This window comes from Rhododendron vialii, chromosome 2a (genome assembly GCF_030253575.1).
Source record: "Rhododendron vialii isolate Sample 1 chromosome 2a, ASM3025357v1".
Taxonomy (NCBI): domain Eukaryota; kingdom Viridiplantae; phylum Streptophyta; class Magnoliopsida; order Ericales; family Ericaceae; genus Rhododendron; species Rhododendron vialii.
This window is the reverse complement of record NC_080558.1, coordinates 40,857,564-40,871,994: the sequence shown is the minus strand read 5'-3', so window position 1 is coordinate 40,871,994 and position 14,431 is coordinate 40,857,564. Positions and strand designations below refer to the sequence as shown.

Here is a 14,431-nt window from a genome sequence, read left to right as displayed (position 1 = left end):
AATGTCATATATGTATACGTGGGAAGATTTCGCGGGATAGAATACAAAAGGAAAACATTCGTGGAATGGTAATTAGGGTAGCAAAAATGCTACTTGCACAACCGTTGTGTTGGTTGTGTGTGTAATTCTGACCGTCCAGATGTATTCGGACGGTTTAGATTTTAAAAAAACTCTTCCATGGATAAGTTTAACTTTTATGAGGAAGAGTTTGAGCGAATCCTGACCATTCATTACAACCATGGATGGCTAGAGATTGGTTGTGTGTTGTGTTTTACACAACCGTTGTGTGGGTAGCACCGACAAAAATAAGATGATGAGAGAAAATAGATTGAGGTGGAATGAGCATTGCAATTGTAGGTGATAGTTAGAGGCAGTAATTCCAAATGATCTTGGTATTTTGAATATAACGAAATATAATATCTTGAACAGAACTCAATGACAAAAAAATGGAGAATTCATGTAGCCAATCCCAATTAACTAGGACCTACGGCTCTCTTCGATTCGCGTATGGCCTAGTCGTTAAGGTTGAGACTTAGTAGTTTGCTCCCTTCTAAGATTTCAAATTCAAACACATGAGTCGAGGCGTACGCTGACCCAAACATGTGAGTTATCAAAAAGACAAAAACCAAGGATGCGTGTAAATTCATTTTTCCATTTTCATCTCGACAAATTCAAGACTCGAAATTATTATCTACCGTTAAACTACCCAAATGTTTGTATGGACAGGGAACAACTTTTGGTGTATCCATGTACTAATTTCTTCTTTCTTGTCAAAATCAGTTGGTCTGTCGTGTGCTTTTTCGGGGTAATTGAGAAAATCTTCAATGTAACTGTGGTACTATGGTGTTCATGTGGTACAAATTAACCAAGTGCTGCAGTGCAATTAATTTATTATCTTTGTACACTATATATTCAAGTAGCGATTTGCACGTCAATATCGCTGCAGATTTGCACCAGAGTTTTCTCTGACTTCAATTAGTGGAATGATGTGAATCAATTAGTTGAATTTGTTTGTCAAAATACAATAAATAGTTGAATTTGCATGGTGAGATACTGAGATTCACCATCTACATAGTAATTTGTACTTGTTATACTACATTAGATGCATGAGTTACATTAATATTCGGTTCGGTTTGAGTTTTGAGGGAGGTTTTCAGAGTAATGAGTGGATAGAGACAGATAGAGAAAATTTATTGAAGACCATACTTAGGAGTTTTGAGATCCCAAAACGAGTAAGGCAAAATTTATCAGTGAACTCCATAGAGCCATAGGCCCATACATATTTCTTTGGGGATTTACAGCAAATTTAGCCCACACCCTTTCCATTGACTAGGCACAACTACAAATGAAATTTTACAACTATACTAAACCAATATTTTTGTGAATCAAAAGTTCCAAGTTAATCTGTGAAACTTGTAGAGTTTGGCTAACTCAAACCATTGAGCTACGTACGGTTCGATTTCATGTTTCACTAAAAACTAACTTAATCTATTTACAAACAATTTAAAAAAGAGAGGAAGTTACATGGAATAAAGTCAATAAACTTAGGCCCCGTTCCACTAAGGGATAAACACTTATTTTTTAAATTAAATGTGATGTATTGTGAGAGAATGACCTTAAAAATAAGTACCTTAGCGGAACGGGGCCTTATTCTTTTAACAAATTCTATTACAATAACTGAAAGTTCCTAAAACTCATCCATGGCCCGGAACATCATTAGATATATTGGATACGAAATGACTTGTCTGCATTCCACTTTTGGACCGCATAGGGCAATTCGCGTGATCGCAGCCGACCAAAAGTGTTTTAAATGAATCCGATATGCTGAAACTATCCTATAGGTAAGATAATACTTTCTCGAACGCGGATCATCGATCGTTGATGTGAACGGTTGTGATTGAACTGCACTGTTGGCACTGTCTGCTCTGCAGTTTATCTCAGATCCTATTGGGCCTAGTACCTTTGGGAATGGATTGGGCCCTTTACACTGTGTTGCAAGCGGTTTCTTCCTCACTGAGATACGTGGGCTGCGGCCCAATTCTGTACCAAGGTTGACCTAGACTGCTAAATCGTTTAAACTATAAATACGCTGCCTTTCACGAACTAGGGCTTCTTCCACTAGGGTTTTCTCACTTCTCTCTCTCCCCGCAGCCGATCCCAGAAGGCGAAAATGGTGACTCTCTCTCTCATCTGTGGCTTGTCTCTCCCTTCTCTCTAACGAATCTGAGTTTGATTTGTTTTTTCTGGTGGAACAGCCGTCGCACAAGACGTTCATGATAAAGAAGAAGCTGGCGAAGAAGATGAGGCAGAACAGGCCCATCCCTCACTGGATCCGCATGAGGACTGACAACACCATCAGGTAACTCCTCTCTCTCTCTCTCTCTCTCTCTCTCTCTCTCTCTCTCTCTCCAGAGATCTCGTATTGACATCTGTTTGTATTTTTGCTTTACTTGTATAGGTACAATGCGAAGCGCAGGCACTGGCGCCGCACGAAGCTAGGGTTCTAAGATGGTAGTGAAAATCTTGCCATTTTTATCTCATTTAAGCTTTGTTTTGATGGGATTTAGAGTGGTTTAATATTGTTGCAAAAGACAGTACGGACTTCTTGATGTAGTTCTTTTCTTGATGTTATTTTGTGAGGAACTCATGAGGGTCCTTGATCACAGATGTTGACGGTTTCGTAGCTATCTTAATTTTGCAGATGGGTTTTAATTAAATTATTGTTGTGGTTTGTGTGGATTTTTTTCTGTTACAGTATATTCCTAGCTTTAATGTATGTAGTTTTTGGAATTAGGAGCGTGGCTTGTGTGCTTTGAATCATTCTGTTCCTTATTTTGTTTGCATTTTGATTTCTCTCTTTGTGGTTTGACCTCTTAATAGCTGTTGTTCTGACTTGTAGTTGTACATCACTTTTTGTATGGTGCTAGATTTTTTTTGCCTTCGTCGCGTTAGCGCAGGGTTTAATGGTAGTTTGAGATGATCGTTGCGTTAGCGCAGGGTTTAATGGTAGTTTGAGATGAGGGTTTAATGGTAGTTTGAGATGAATCATGTTTGAACTAAGTTTTCCTTTTCTGTCCCTTTAGGTCTCCCGCTGTCACATTTCCATCCTAGTCTTTACTTTGTATGAAATGGGTCTCATCTCCTTTGACATTTTCAGCATTATGGTCAATTCACGCTAATCCTCCACCATCTCCCTCCTCTCTTACCATAATTACCTCCACCAATGGTCTACACCTGTGTGTGTGAGAGAGAGAGTGCATTTGCTGTGACTACCTTGCATCGCATAAAGTTCTTCTTGGGAATATCCTATATGGGAAATGATTTCCAGGATTTTATCTATGCGTATATCGAAAACGTATCCTTTCTGCTTGAGCCTACTTCCCTCCCTATTCTATAGCATGGAGTTGTGCTCCAATGTAACTGGATGACATTTCATTGTTATGCATTACTCTCTCTCTCTCCCTCCCCCCCCCCCCCCCCCCCGCCCCCCTGCCCCTCCGGTTGTTGTGTCATTGTGTGTGTTTTAGTATGACTGCCTGACCGATATCGCATTAAGTTCTTCTTGGAGTCTTCTTTAAGGGAAATGATTTTCAGGATTTTATCTATGCGTATAATTAGAACATATCCTTTCTGCTTGAGCCTGCTCCACTCCCTGATCGGTAACATGGAGTTGTGCTCCAATGTAATTGGATGACATTTGTTATGCATTTCACTGCTAAGGTTGCGGGAATTCAAAATGAACCCAGTCTTGTTTTCCATAAGGTTTCTGTCTTGTTTTCTTATATACTTAACGAATTACCCTACTACCATCTTATTTTCGGTAGGAGGCTGAGAACCCCTCTACTTTGGACTTCTAGCAGGTGAAATCTGTGGTTCAAATTGGAAATACTACTCTCAATTGCCTCAATTTCCTAATCCTTCGGTTTTGTAGTTATGTCAGGTTTATGGTTACTTAGAACGTGGATCATTTTGTCGAGGAATGGAGATATGGTTTGCCACATTTCCTAAAGTATTAGCATTTATTTGGTAATATAGGTAGGGATCACTGGAGAGTCAATGCCAGTCAGTGGGTTGTGAGTATGGTAGGCGGCAATGACTCATGGTGGCGCATGAGTTGGGGTGCTTTGAGTTTGTTGTCAAATTTTTTTTTAATGTTGATGAAGATGTGTCCATTTAGATGTGTTTTCAGGATTTTTCTGTATTTACAATTTGTTATTTTGCATCTTTCCGTTTGTAAACTTTGTCTGTGGGATATGATTCACACAAATTGCACAAGCTATTCGATAATTTGTGAATATTGACTTGGTAGCCAAACCACTTGAGAGTGGAGGAGACTCATATTTGCGGTCTTGTTTAGGTTCTCATTGTTATGTCGGTTGTGTAGTTTGGAGTCTTTTGATTCCATCTTGTCAAATTGCACAAGCTAATCCACAGCTGCTCGGAGATGTGTGTGATATTTTCTTGCTTCATATCTTGCCAAAAGTTTATGCTGCTGTCTTTGTATTTTGGAAATACTTTTGAGGGTGGTGCTAATGCCACGATAGTTTATGTTAGAGCCACGACAATTCTTGTAGTCTGACAATTCTGTCCTTTTTATCCTTGAATGCTTCTCTCCGAGTTTTGATCTAGTACCACTTGCTTTCCTTTCTTTCCTTTTCAACAAAATTTACACAGCGCTCCTCCCTCCATTATACATATTCTTATTCATTTCCCTTGAATCTCATTTGCTCCACTTTCACCTCTCACTCGTGTTCTCTCTGTGTTGAGGAGTGGTTGCTGAGGAGTCGTAGATCTCTGTGGAGAGAGTTATGATTTGAGATTAGCCGGTCTAGATTTGCTCTCCAACCATCCCCGAAAAAAAACCCTCATCTATTCAATTGCATGCTAACCAGGTTGCCAACGATTTCTTTTGCTTATGATGACAGTGATTTTTTACTCGCTCGTCTTTAATTGAGCAAAACCTCTGTAACCATCACTCTATTTCTATTGCTAACATACATCCCTTGATATTTGACATGTGACAAAGGGAAGATTTGTAAATCAATCGGACCATGGAGCGAAAAAGAAAAGAGGTTCAGGGGAATGGGTTGTGCTGCAAATTCTTGATCTCTCTGTCTTCTTTAAGTACAAAAAATGTCTCCGCAGCTCCGTTATTTACAATCTGATATAGATTGAAGGTTGTGAAAGATGGGCCATTTGCTTGAATTTTTTTTTTCTGATCTACTCCCATCATTACGAGTTAAGAGCAGGAGAATTGATGAGTCCTGTGACTCTTGTCTAGTGGTGGAGGAGAGACCGAGAGAGGAGGGAGGAAACATGGGTTGCTCTGTTGTGGGACAGTAGAGAGAGAATGAGAAGCACGTGCGTCTAGCCTCTTACAAAGGCTACAATGGTCAGTTTAGGCAATTTGTCGTGTCACTAGAAATTATGGTCGTGGCATTATCTCTACCCTACTTTTGAATATTCTGCATAACGATTGTGGTCATTAATGATATCCAAAATGCTTTTATGGTTTAAATTTGGCTGTTAATTTTGTCAATTCTTTTTTTGTTAATGTCACTCCTTTGCAAATATATTTTTGCACCAAAAATACACTTGCAGGGGAATGCAAAAATACACTTGCAAGGGAGTGACGTTAACAAAAAAGGGAGTGGCAAAATCATTTCCCTTTTTTTCATCTTTTGCCTTAGTTGAACAAGAAGTTTATTCACTCATTTGCATCTTGTCATAGTGATTTTGGTACTTGGTGAATAAATCGACTAATTTGCATTTGCATTCTGTCATATTGATTTGGGGATTCATTTGCATTCTGTCACAGTGATTTGGGGCCAGGTGAATGATCCTCATAAGATTATCAATCGTTTATTCTGCATAAGATTATCTCCATCATAGACTCATTTGCATTCTGTCATAGTGATTTGGGACTAGGTTGATGAACCTTTATAAGATTCTCAATTGTTTGTTTTGGTCAATTTAGAAAATATGATTCCATTTTTTAGTATTTCTATTTGTGGAGATATGTTGTGAAATACGTAGTGTACAAGGAAATGATAATGGAGTACTATAGATTAACTGAAGCAGAAAATAGGATGAGTTGCTGCTATCTATCACTGCAGATGACCCACCAACGCACTCTCCAATTCACATTTCGCGCGCTCTGAAAGTATCACTGCAATTATCACGTTCTTCCCGCTTTGATGGTTTCCATAACATCTACAATTTACTACGAGAATTTGTTTGCAGAATTTTAAGAATTTAAGAATCAAAGTTTGGCTCCGTTTCATGTTTTGAGAATTTAAGATTTGAATTTGTTGACGTAGAGCACACCAATTGCCCAGATTTAAGTCGAGTTGAGAGCCGAGAGGGGTTAGAGAGAGAGAGAGAGTGCTTGCTGCTGGGAGAATGATTTTTAGAATGGGTGGGATAGTGTGGTGGTGGTTATGATATTTGGCTTTACATTTGGCAAGTTAAAAATAGTCATAGATACTTAAATTTAGAGGGGCAATTATGAATTTTTTTGTGTGACAGGGCTTTAAAAATGGGAGACACAAAATTGGTTCTCACTTTGTATATTAGGATTAGATTTGTATTATATTAGGTCCAAATTTCAGAATCAATCGTTCATCTCAATATGCGGAATTGAAAATATATTACTACTAACTTGCAACAAAAAGTGCCGTCTTTAAGTGTGTTTTTATATATATATATATATATATATATTCCAATTTTGGGTTATATTATATTTTTCTCGTCGAGACGAATGATTAATCTAAATTTTTTTGGGGTCAAATCTAATAAAAATTCAGAGAAAATAATGATCATAAAAAAGACAGCACCAAAAAGACAGCAAAAAGTTAACTAAACCCTAAATTAGAAATTAGATTGTTTGTATTTCCTGCAGACGTAATTGTTGCTTAAAATAGATTCTTTTTCTTGAGACCCCTTTGTTAATCTCAACACTGTTGTGGACATAATTCTTATCCTATTCAAACTGCGGCCACACCGCATGCGATATTTTTGGCATTGGCCACACCTCTCCAAGAGTATTTTTTTTTATAAATCAGGCGTTTAGGCCAATTTACTTGTAGCTCGATTAAATCAGAAGACTTGATTTCACCGTCCACTTAAAGGGAGCCCAATTAAAACCAAAGTAAATTTATCTCCATAGGAACTTACCCAAAAGGAGTTAATAACATCTGATTCGAACCATTTGATTGATTGATTGATTTATGACCCGATTATGTTGGCTTACAAAGGTTTAAATAGATTTTTTTTAGCCGTAATCCACTTCTAAAACAAATGGATCTCAAGATTCTCAACAAAGGAAGTCCAAATTAATATTATAGCATTTGAAACACTATAAGATTCTATATTTTGTCATTTGAAAGGTTCACATAGCGCTTGTATCGGAATTGATAGCCTCGTATGAGTAGCATTGTCCCTTCAACTTGTATTAAGTTTAATATTTTTTCAGATTCTTTAAAAAATACTTCATTTCATCGATCGTCATGATCTTCCCCCTTTTAATGAGCACTAGTCAGATAGGTCCGCCAACGATCCAATTTTTAGAACACTTCCATGTAGTAGTTGGAGGCAAATCACAAACTATAACAAATCATTCATGAGTCCAAAGTGAAAACCAAATACTTACAACTTCTATAAGCAAGCACAGCCTACTACCCAAGAGGTGGGTTTGGTTAGTAAACTGTATAAGTAGAATAAACAAACAGAGAGACGGTGTGGAAGCATGCTACAGTAAAAAAATTGAATCTAACAAAGATGCAAAAGACCAACAAAACGCACGAAACGAAGGAAAAAGTTAATTTAGAAGAACTCAGCCTGAGAGCAAAGAGAAAGTAAAAGGAGGAATCAGTCGAGTCCAGCCCTAATGGTCAGACCAATTTAATTCGAAAGAGATTTGAATTGAGTTTTGGAAATTTTACCTTCTCAATGTTGCGAAAGGAGAGAGAGTGAGAGAGAGAGTTGCTGGACTTGACCAATCTACTTCTTCCCACTGCGTGTGAATATTTACAGGGTTCTAGAGACGACGTATTTGCCAATAAATTTAGACTAGATTACAACCATTGATTTAGACAGCTCGGATTACAACCATTGATCTGGATGGTTCGGATTAAAATTTAAAGGCCACGGCATGTGTAAAACCCATATATGGGTTATAAACTTTGTTTGGTTCTCCTCTCAGAAATAATCTCTCCAAAATTTGACTGTTTCATCATTCGTATTTTTTCGTCTTTAGTAATTTTTCGTCAATTTTTTTTACTTATTTTATACTTTTGCTCTAATGATTTTAAGTTGAGGATACATACTCAATAAATTCAAATGCAAATAGCACATTATTTGATTCACCAATTGTTGCGGAAGCTTAGATATTAGGAGTTTAGGACATCAAATGAGTTCAACAATGTGAATATACTCATTCAAAGTTGCCTCCAAACAATATCTTGGCAAGAAATGAGATCTAGACCAACAAAATAGGAACCCCCTGTAGTGCAGGGGGTGCACTGCAGTGGCATGATCCGAGCCATTCATCTCGACAATCAATAATCCAGACTTAAATTCAGCTCTTGCAGATCCGAGCCATCCTTTGCCGAGAAGAAATACTATAAGCAAGCAAGAAATACACCCGATGCTGTAGTCATATATACTCTTCCTCCTTTTCCATTGTAATCAAACAAGAATTAAGATCTGGACTTTCAAAATGACCACATACTCTAGTCATAGGAGTATCTACTCTTCCTCCATTTCCATTGTAATCTTTCTTTTCGTCTTCTTTTTCTTGATTGTCTCTATACACTAATCTACAAACCAAAAAGGGTATACATGTTTTCTCATTTTTTGGAGGGGCATACAATGTATTAAATTTGGGTAAAAGGAAAACCCAAGATATGAGTAGTAGTCTCTTATATTTTCCCTGTATATACTTGAGCTCAGCTGATGAAGAAACCACATCTGAGATTGCATCAATGTACAAAAAGCTTTGACTAAACCTCAATGTTCTCCAACTCTGCACCACCATCTTCCCTTCACCAAAGTGATTCAAAAACCAATTTCCAGTAATGTACTACTATGATAGTGAACTGAACATGTGGAGTTTATTGTATGGGTCATCGGTGACGGGAAGGCGTTTCCGTAGGCGTCTGTAGTGCAGATCGGAGGGTCCCTCCAAGCTCGATGGGAACGAGAGGGATGAGAGAGTGCAAAACATCGGTTATGAATGGACGGTAACTCGGCTCCGGTTGTACACATAGCACAGCTACAGCAGCAACCTACACACAGCAGTTAGTTCTTTGCTCAACATTTTGGGTTCGATGAGATGTATCCGAAAGGTACAAAAGTGTAAACCAAATTTGAAAAGATGTTAGAGACAATTGAATTTTTTGCTCAAAAAATAAACAGCTAAACTGCAAAATGGAACAGAGTTGAATTTTCAAGACCAAATTCGGACAAACCACTATTCTGCTCGACTTTGCACGTTTACAGCCCTAACTCTTGAGTTGATTCTAATTAATGAACAGAATTCTCCTCCCAATAGACCTTTTCGATCAAAACCGGCCAGTAGGCCCCTCAACTTGGCTAAGCTTGGTTAGCTTTTTAATGAATACGGGTTGACAACGCACCCCCTCAGAATTTAAAATTAAAAAACATAATTGGAAGCTGAGTGTATAGTTCACAAACTTGGCAAAGATGCTTCAGTTCCATTGTATTCCGGATCGCTGGATCCACAATCTTGGGAAGTTTTGTTCTGTCAGTGAGCTTTGGCATGGCCTGCATGTCACAAAAAGTAATGGCATTCAATATCAAACTTTAAAATCTCTGGTCAACATTTGGACCGAAGATTTTCTGAGAAATTTACGCAGGAAAAGACAAGAAGATAATGAAGTAAATAAACCAAAATTTGCATCTTGATTTCCCTAGCGTTTTTTCTTTTCGTCGATTAACCCAGACATAAATCCATGTTTCGAACACAGCCTTAAGATTGATTTTTCCAGATACATTGTGAATAGATGAGGTGAGATTAAAAGCAAAGGCATACCCATGTGACAATAGACTGGCATTGAGCTTCTGATACTTTTTCTACAGGCTTTCTTCCCAGTATAAGCTCCAAGAGGACTACTCCAAAAGCATAAACATCACTCTTATCCGTCAATTTTCCTGCGAAAAAAAATGGGAGCTGTCATTTTCTTGGCAGATAAAAGAAATTTGATATTATCTACTTGAGCTTATACACGCTGTTAAGTAAGTGGGAAAGGAATTGCGGAGAAAAAGTAGAAACTTAAATAAGTTTGGCAAGAAAAATGAGATGGTAAAAAACTTTTCCTTGTTCGATTTTAAATCGAAGATAAGGAATGTAGAGGTAGATGATTCTCTTTTCCTTTTGATCTTTTCTATCCCTAGCTATGAAATATTGGAAATTTGGAAGGAAGGAAAACTATGGATGTCAGCATTCTATTTCCGTGGTTTCATATGGAAATTTACGAGAAGTCAAACTAAAGAATAACAACCTACCACCACCCAATCAAACGGAGGATTTTTTGAATCATCCATCTCATTGTGAAAATCAGTCCTACCACTTGACAATATTCAGAAAAAATTTGAATATAGAGATTCGTTCCCAAGAACCATGTAATCAGGAAGATGAACTATTTTAATGGAATAGCACAGGTTATAATCCTATGAAGATAGCCCTATTCACAAGAGGTTTTCTGCATACAACTGCACCATTATTAGTCCCAGGCTGTTTTTTTTTTTTTTTTTGCTTTTTTGAGCTCAATATCCAGCCAATGGACCGACTAACAGGGACCAATCCCACTATCAATTAGCCCCTGAATTCAAGCCGGGACAAAAGCCCCATATAGACTGACCAAAGACTTCGTGAGGCCTCTGATCGCAAGGTCATTGGGGGGTGGGGGGGGTGGTTCTAGTCCTAGCTGTATGCATTGACTAATCATGTGCAGCCATGTGCTCTAGACTACCTAATTTGTCATTGAACTGACTTTTTGTTTGATAATCAAAAGTTTTATAGCACATCAAATTAGAAGTAAAAAAGAAGAAGTACATTTGTAAGCATACCGTCTAAAAGATACTCGGGAGCTACGTATCCAAGGGTGCCCGAAAGTTTGATGTTCTTCTTGTTTTGGCTCCCGTCAGTTATTGCAAGACCAAAATCAGACAGCTTAATGCAAAAAAAATTCAAAAATCGATTAGAAAATTCCGAGCGGAGTATGATTAGAGTAATGAATCCGGAATATTTTAGTGCGACTCAGATAATTAGACATCATAGATCACAAAGTAATCTGATTTTATATGGTTTTTTACCTTTGCGTTGAAGTTGGAATCCAGAAGAATATTAGATGATTTCAGATCTCGATGGATCACTAGGGGGTTGCAGTGCTCATGTAGATATTCTAATCCCCTGGTCAAACACCAGCAAATATATTAACAGCAACCAATAATACGAACCGCCGATTACGTATTGGTATCATATCTTATTCTGTGTCTGGATTTCAAACACAAAATAAACAACTAAGACAACAAACAAATAAGATATGATAACCAAGCGGGCCCCTTATCTGATGGATTTGGTTCGTTTGAAAAGCTTACCTCGCCATGTCAAGTGCGATTTTCATCCGCCGGTGCCAATTCAAAGCCGAACCACGAGAAGGTCCTAATGACAACCAGACAAAATTTACTCTTCTTAGTGTCCATTTTTGGATCATATTAACTCTCAACTGAAGAATTAGAGATAGATTAATTTTACCATATAGTTGAGTTTCCAGAGATCCATTGTCCATCAGCTCATAAACAAGAAGCCTTGTTTCCCCATGAATGCTGTAACCTAAGAGAGAAATTATGTTTGGATGTTGCATTTGGCTCAGCAAATCCACTTCAGTCTGTGATTCGAAACGACAGTTCAAGAACAAGAAAAACAATAAGGTTAACTTACCACAACGCCTCCTCTTTGAAAATAAAAGCAAAAGGAAAAAAATTAGAAAGCAGATGGTAACCTCAAATTCTGTAATGGCATCCTGACTTCCATCACTCACTCTCTTCACCGCGACATGGAAATTGTCGTCCAACCGGGCCTTGTAAATGCAACCGAAACCACCCTGCCCCAAGATATTGCTCTCCTGGAAATTTTTCGTTGCCGTTTCTAGCAACTTGTAATCCATCAAGCACGCACCTCCTTTCTTAAAACTCATCTTCTTGTAATTGTAATTACCCACTGAGGGAGCCAAACAAAAAAACATAAAATCTCAGAGGAAGAGCAGAATAGATGTGAATTCAAATCATACCCACAAATTTTATGGTAGGGAAATAAATTGGGTATTGCAACAAATTATATTTCCCCATAAAGGGAGCTAAGAAAAACCCATTTAGGGACTCTTCACAGCCAAATAAAACCCAGAATATCAGAGGTAAGAAGTAAGAACACAATTGTTGCGAAGTCAAATGAAATCCACAAATCAGATTAAATGAGAAATGGGTACTGGTGCAAGTTGTATTGAGCCATAAAGGGGGCAAAACAATGCCTATTCAAGGAATCTCAAAGAAATAACACTATATAGATGTGAGTTACCAAAAAAAAAAAAAAAAAGATGTAAATGCAATATTGAAACCCACAAATTCGATGAAGGAAATCGAAATGGGTGGGAATTGATGCAAAAGAAGGTACCTGAGGTAAAATCTTCTTTCTGATGGGATTTGGGTGAGGTCTTTCTGTGCCAAATCCAAAAGTATAATACAGAGAATGTGATTGCACCCACTACAATCGAGGCCGCTATGACCACTATGATCAGTATCTTGTTTGTATCCATCTTGTTGTGTTCTCCAGCCGGAGACCCTGATTTCATAAGGAATTTATAAGATATTTCAGTTGGAAATGGCAAGAAACCCTCTCCGGGATTAGTCGAGGTGCGCGTAAGCTGACCCGGACACCTGAGTCGTCAAAAGTAGAAAATGGCAAGAAACCTAACAATAAAGCCAGAAGAGATGTTTGAAAGTAGTGTGATGTGGGAATGGAAAACTGATGAAAACCCTTCAATTGAAGTGTGGACACTAACATGTAAAGTAAATATAGATTGAAGAATGTGATAAGGACCAAATGATATATTGACAATAATCATCAAGAGAATACTTTCTGTCCACTGCAATAAATGATATGAATGTGATCGTTATGACTATTTGAATTTTGAAATTTTTGAAATTTTTTGAATTGAAATAATCCCTTGACTTACCTGGGTAACAGTTTACCGGTGGAATTAGTAACCATAACTACTGTTTTAAAAAAAAATTGTACTTACCATGTTGAATAAACAAGAGCCGGTTCCCGTCCGGTCTCTAATTCCCCAAGCCCATTCAAATTTTACCATTCGAAAATGATAGGATCCATGAAAGGGTTCCACGAAAGAAAATTGAACGGTTCAAATTCGTTCGCATTCAATTTTCTATTCTGGAATCTTTTCCTGTACCATATTAAGCTTGTTTACCATTTGTGCACCCATCCCGGGCCAACAAGGATAATCCCGACTGGTTCATCTCACAGAACAAAAAAGAACCTCCAAGCCAAAAAAATCTGTTTGATCGGACATCATTAGAACAAAACTAAAATTTGGACGATTGCAAGAAAAATTGGACCAAGCTATGATTTGTTCATGTAGCAAAGGACGATGCCTGATCAAAACATTTATTCAAATAAATGAATAATGGTGTGGAGATGGGTAGTAAATGAATAATGGTGTGTAAACTCTAAAGTAGGAAATTGAGAGAAGAGTCTAAATCCTGGTTCCGCCCCGGTCTGTAAAAAAACAGAGAGATTACCTGGAGAGAAGGCCGCCATTGATGATAACACTGGAAAAGAAGGTGGGGCTTCCAGTGAAGGAACAGGTGCAGGAGAGAGAGGAAACTTTTTCCGGGCATCAACCTCGGGTAAGTGAAAAATCCAAATGGGTCCACATAGAAGAATCAAAAGCACAAGAAGCGGCTTCATTTGTTTCTAAATTGGTCTCTCTCTCTCTCTCTCTCTCTCTCTCTCTCTAGTGTTTTTCTATGTTGGAGTGGACAAGAAAGAGAGAAATCTGAGGCAAATCTTTGATCCCAACCGAAATATGATTTGAATATCTCTCTATCTCTCTCTCTCTCTCTCTATACATGTGTTTGCAGCGCCAAAGCCAAAAAGAAAATTGCTATTCCCCCGACACACCCTCCGGCCCCACCTCCCTTTTCCCATTCTACCCCCCCCCCCCCCCCCCTCTCTCTCTCTCTTTTCTTTCTTTCTTTCTTTTTTTCTTTACCGTTTGGTTTTTTTTTTTTCTTTTTCTTTTCAGTTTCAGTTTCGTTTTTTTTTTTCATTTTATTTCCTTTTCTTTCTTTCTAGTTTGAATTTTTTTTTCTCTTTAATAATAGGTTCAAG

At 37.9% G+C, this 14,431-nt stretch overlaps 2 protein-coding genes and 1 long non-coding RNA gene across 4 annotated transcripts; 2 read left to right on the top strand and 1 right to left on the bottom strand.

Annotated features, from left to right (window-relative positions):
• Nucleotides 1–2,017: 2,017 nt before the first annotated feature.
• LOC131317766 (large ribosomal subunit protein eL39x) lies at nt 2,018–2,717 on the top strand. Its single transcript, XM_058347381.1, has 3 exons — nt 2,018–2,173; nt 2,256–2,359; nt 2,459–2,717. Exons 1-3 carry the CDS (start codon nt 2,171–2,173, stop codon nt 2,505–2,507), a joined length of 156 nt encoding a protein of 51 aa, XP_058203364.1. The 5' UTR covers nt 2,018–2,170; the 3' UTR covers nt 2,508–2,717.
• A 269-nt stretch (nt 2,718–2,986) lies between these two features.
• On the top strand, nt 2,987–5,515 carry LOC131317767 (uncharacterized). Its single transcript, XR_009197405.1, has 2 exons — nt 2,987–4,892; nt 5,027–5,515. It is a non-coding gene; the product is annotated as an uncharacterized LOC131317767 (long non-coding RNA).
• A 3,114-nt stretch (nt 5,516–8,629) lies between these two features.
• Nucleotides 8,630–14,094, bottom strand: LOC131317765 (probable receptor-like protein kinase At1g80640). 2 transcript variants are annotated; one of them, XM_058347379.1, is made up of 10 exons: nt 13,840–14,094; nt 12,695–12,862; nt 12,027–12,244; nt 11,780–11,912; nt 11,623–11,686; nt 11,338–11,434; nt 11,092–11,194; nt 10,055–10,173; nt 9,697–9,786; nt 8,630–9,287 (listed from the first exon to the last, which is right to left on the bottom strand). In XM_058347379.1, exons 1-10 carry the CDS (start codon nt 14,006–14,008, stop codon nt 9,126–9,128), a joined length of 1,323 nt encoding a protein of 440 aa, XP_058203362.1. In that variant the 5' UTR covers nt 14,009–14,094; the 3' UTR covers nt 8,630–9,125. The 2 variants fall into 2 exon arrangements, with proteins under 2 accessions (XP_058203362.1, XP_058203363.1); XM_058347380.1 differs by lacking the exon at nt 13,840–14,094 and adding an exon at nt 12,958–13,099.
• Nucleotides 14,095–14,431: the final 337 nt, after the last annotated feature.

What these genes read in the sequence shown, in the direction of transcription:
- LOC131317766 (XM_058347381.1), top strand. An exon ending in AGGACTGACAACACCATCAG is followed by an intron (nt 2,360 to 2,458) that starts GTAACTCCTCTC and finishes TTACTTGTATAG; the next exon opens with GTACAATGCGAAGCGCAGGC.
- LOC131317765 (XM_058347379.1), bottom strand. Translation starts at nt 14,008, where the DNA reads ATGAAGCCGCTTCTTGTGCTTTTGATTCTTCTATGTGGACCCATTTGG. An exon ending in AATGGCGGCCTTCTCTCCAG is followed by an intron (nt 12,863 to 13,839) that starts GTAATCTCTCTG and finishes TTATGAAATCAG; the next exon opens with GGTCTCCGGCTGGAGAACAC. An exon ending in ATGCCATTACAGAATTTGAG is followed by an intron (nt 11,913 to 12,026) that starts GTTACCATCTGC and finishes TTCGAATCACAG; the next exon opens with ACTGAAGTGGATTTGCTGAG.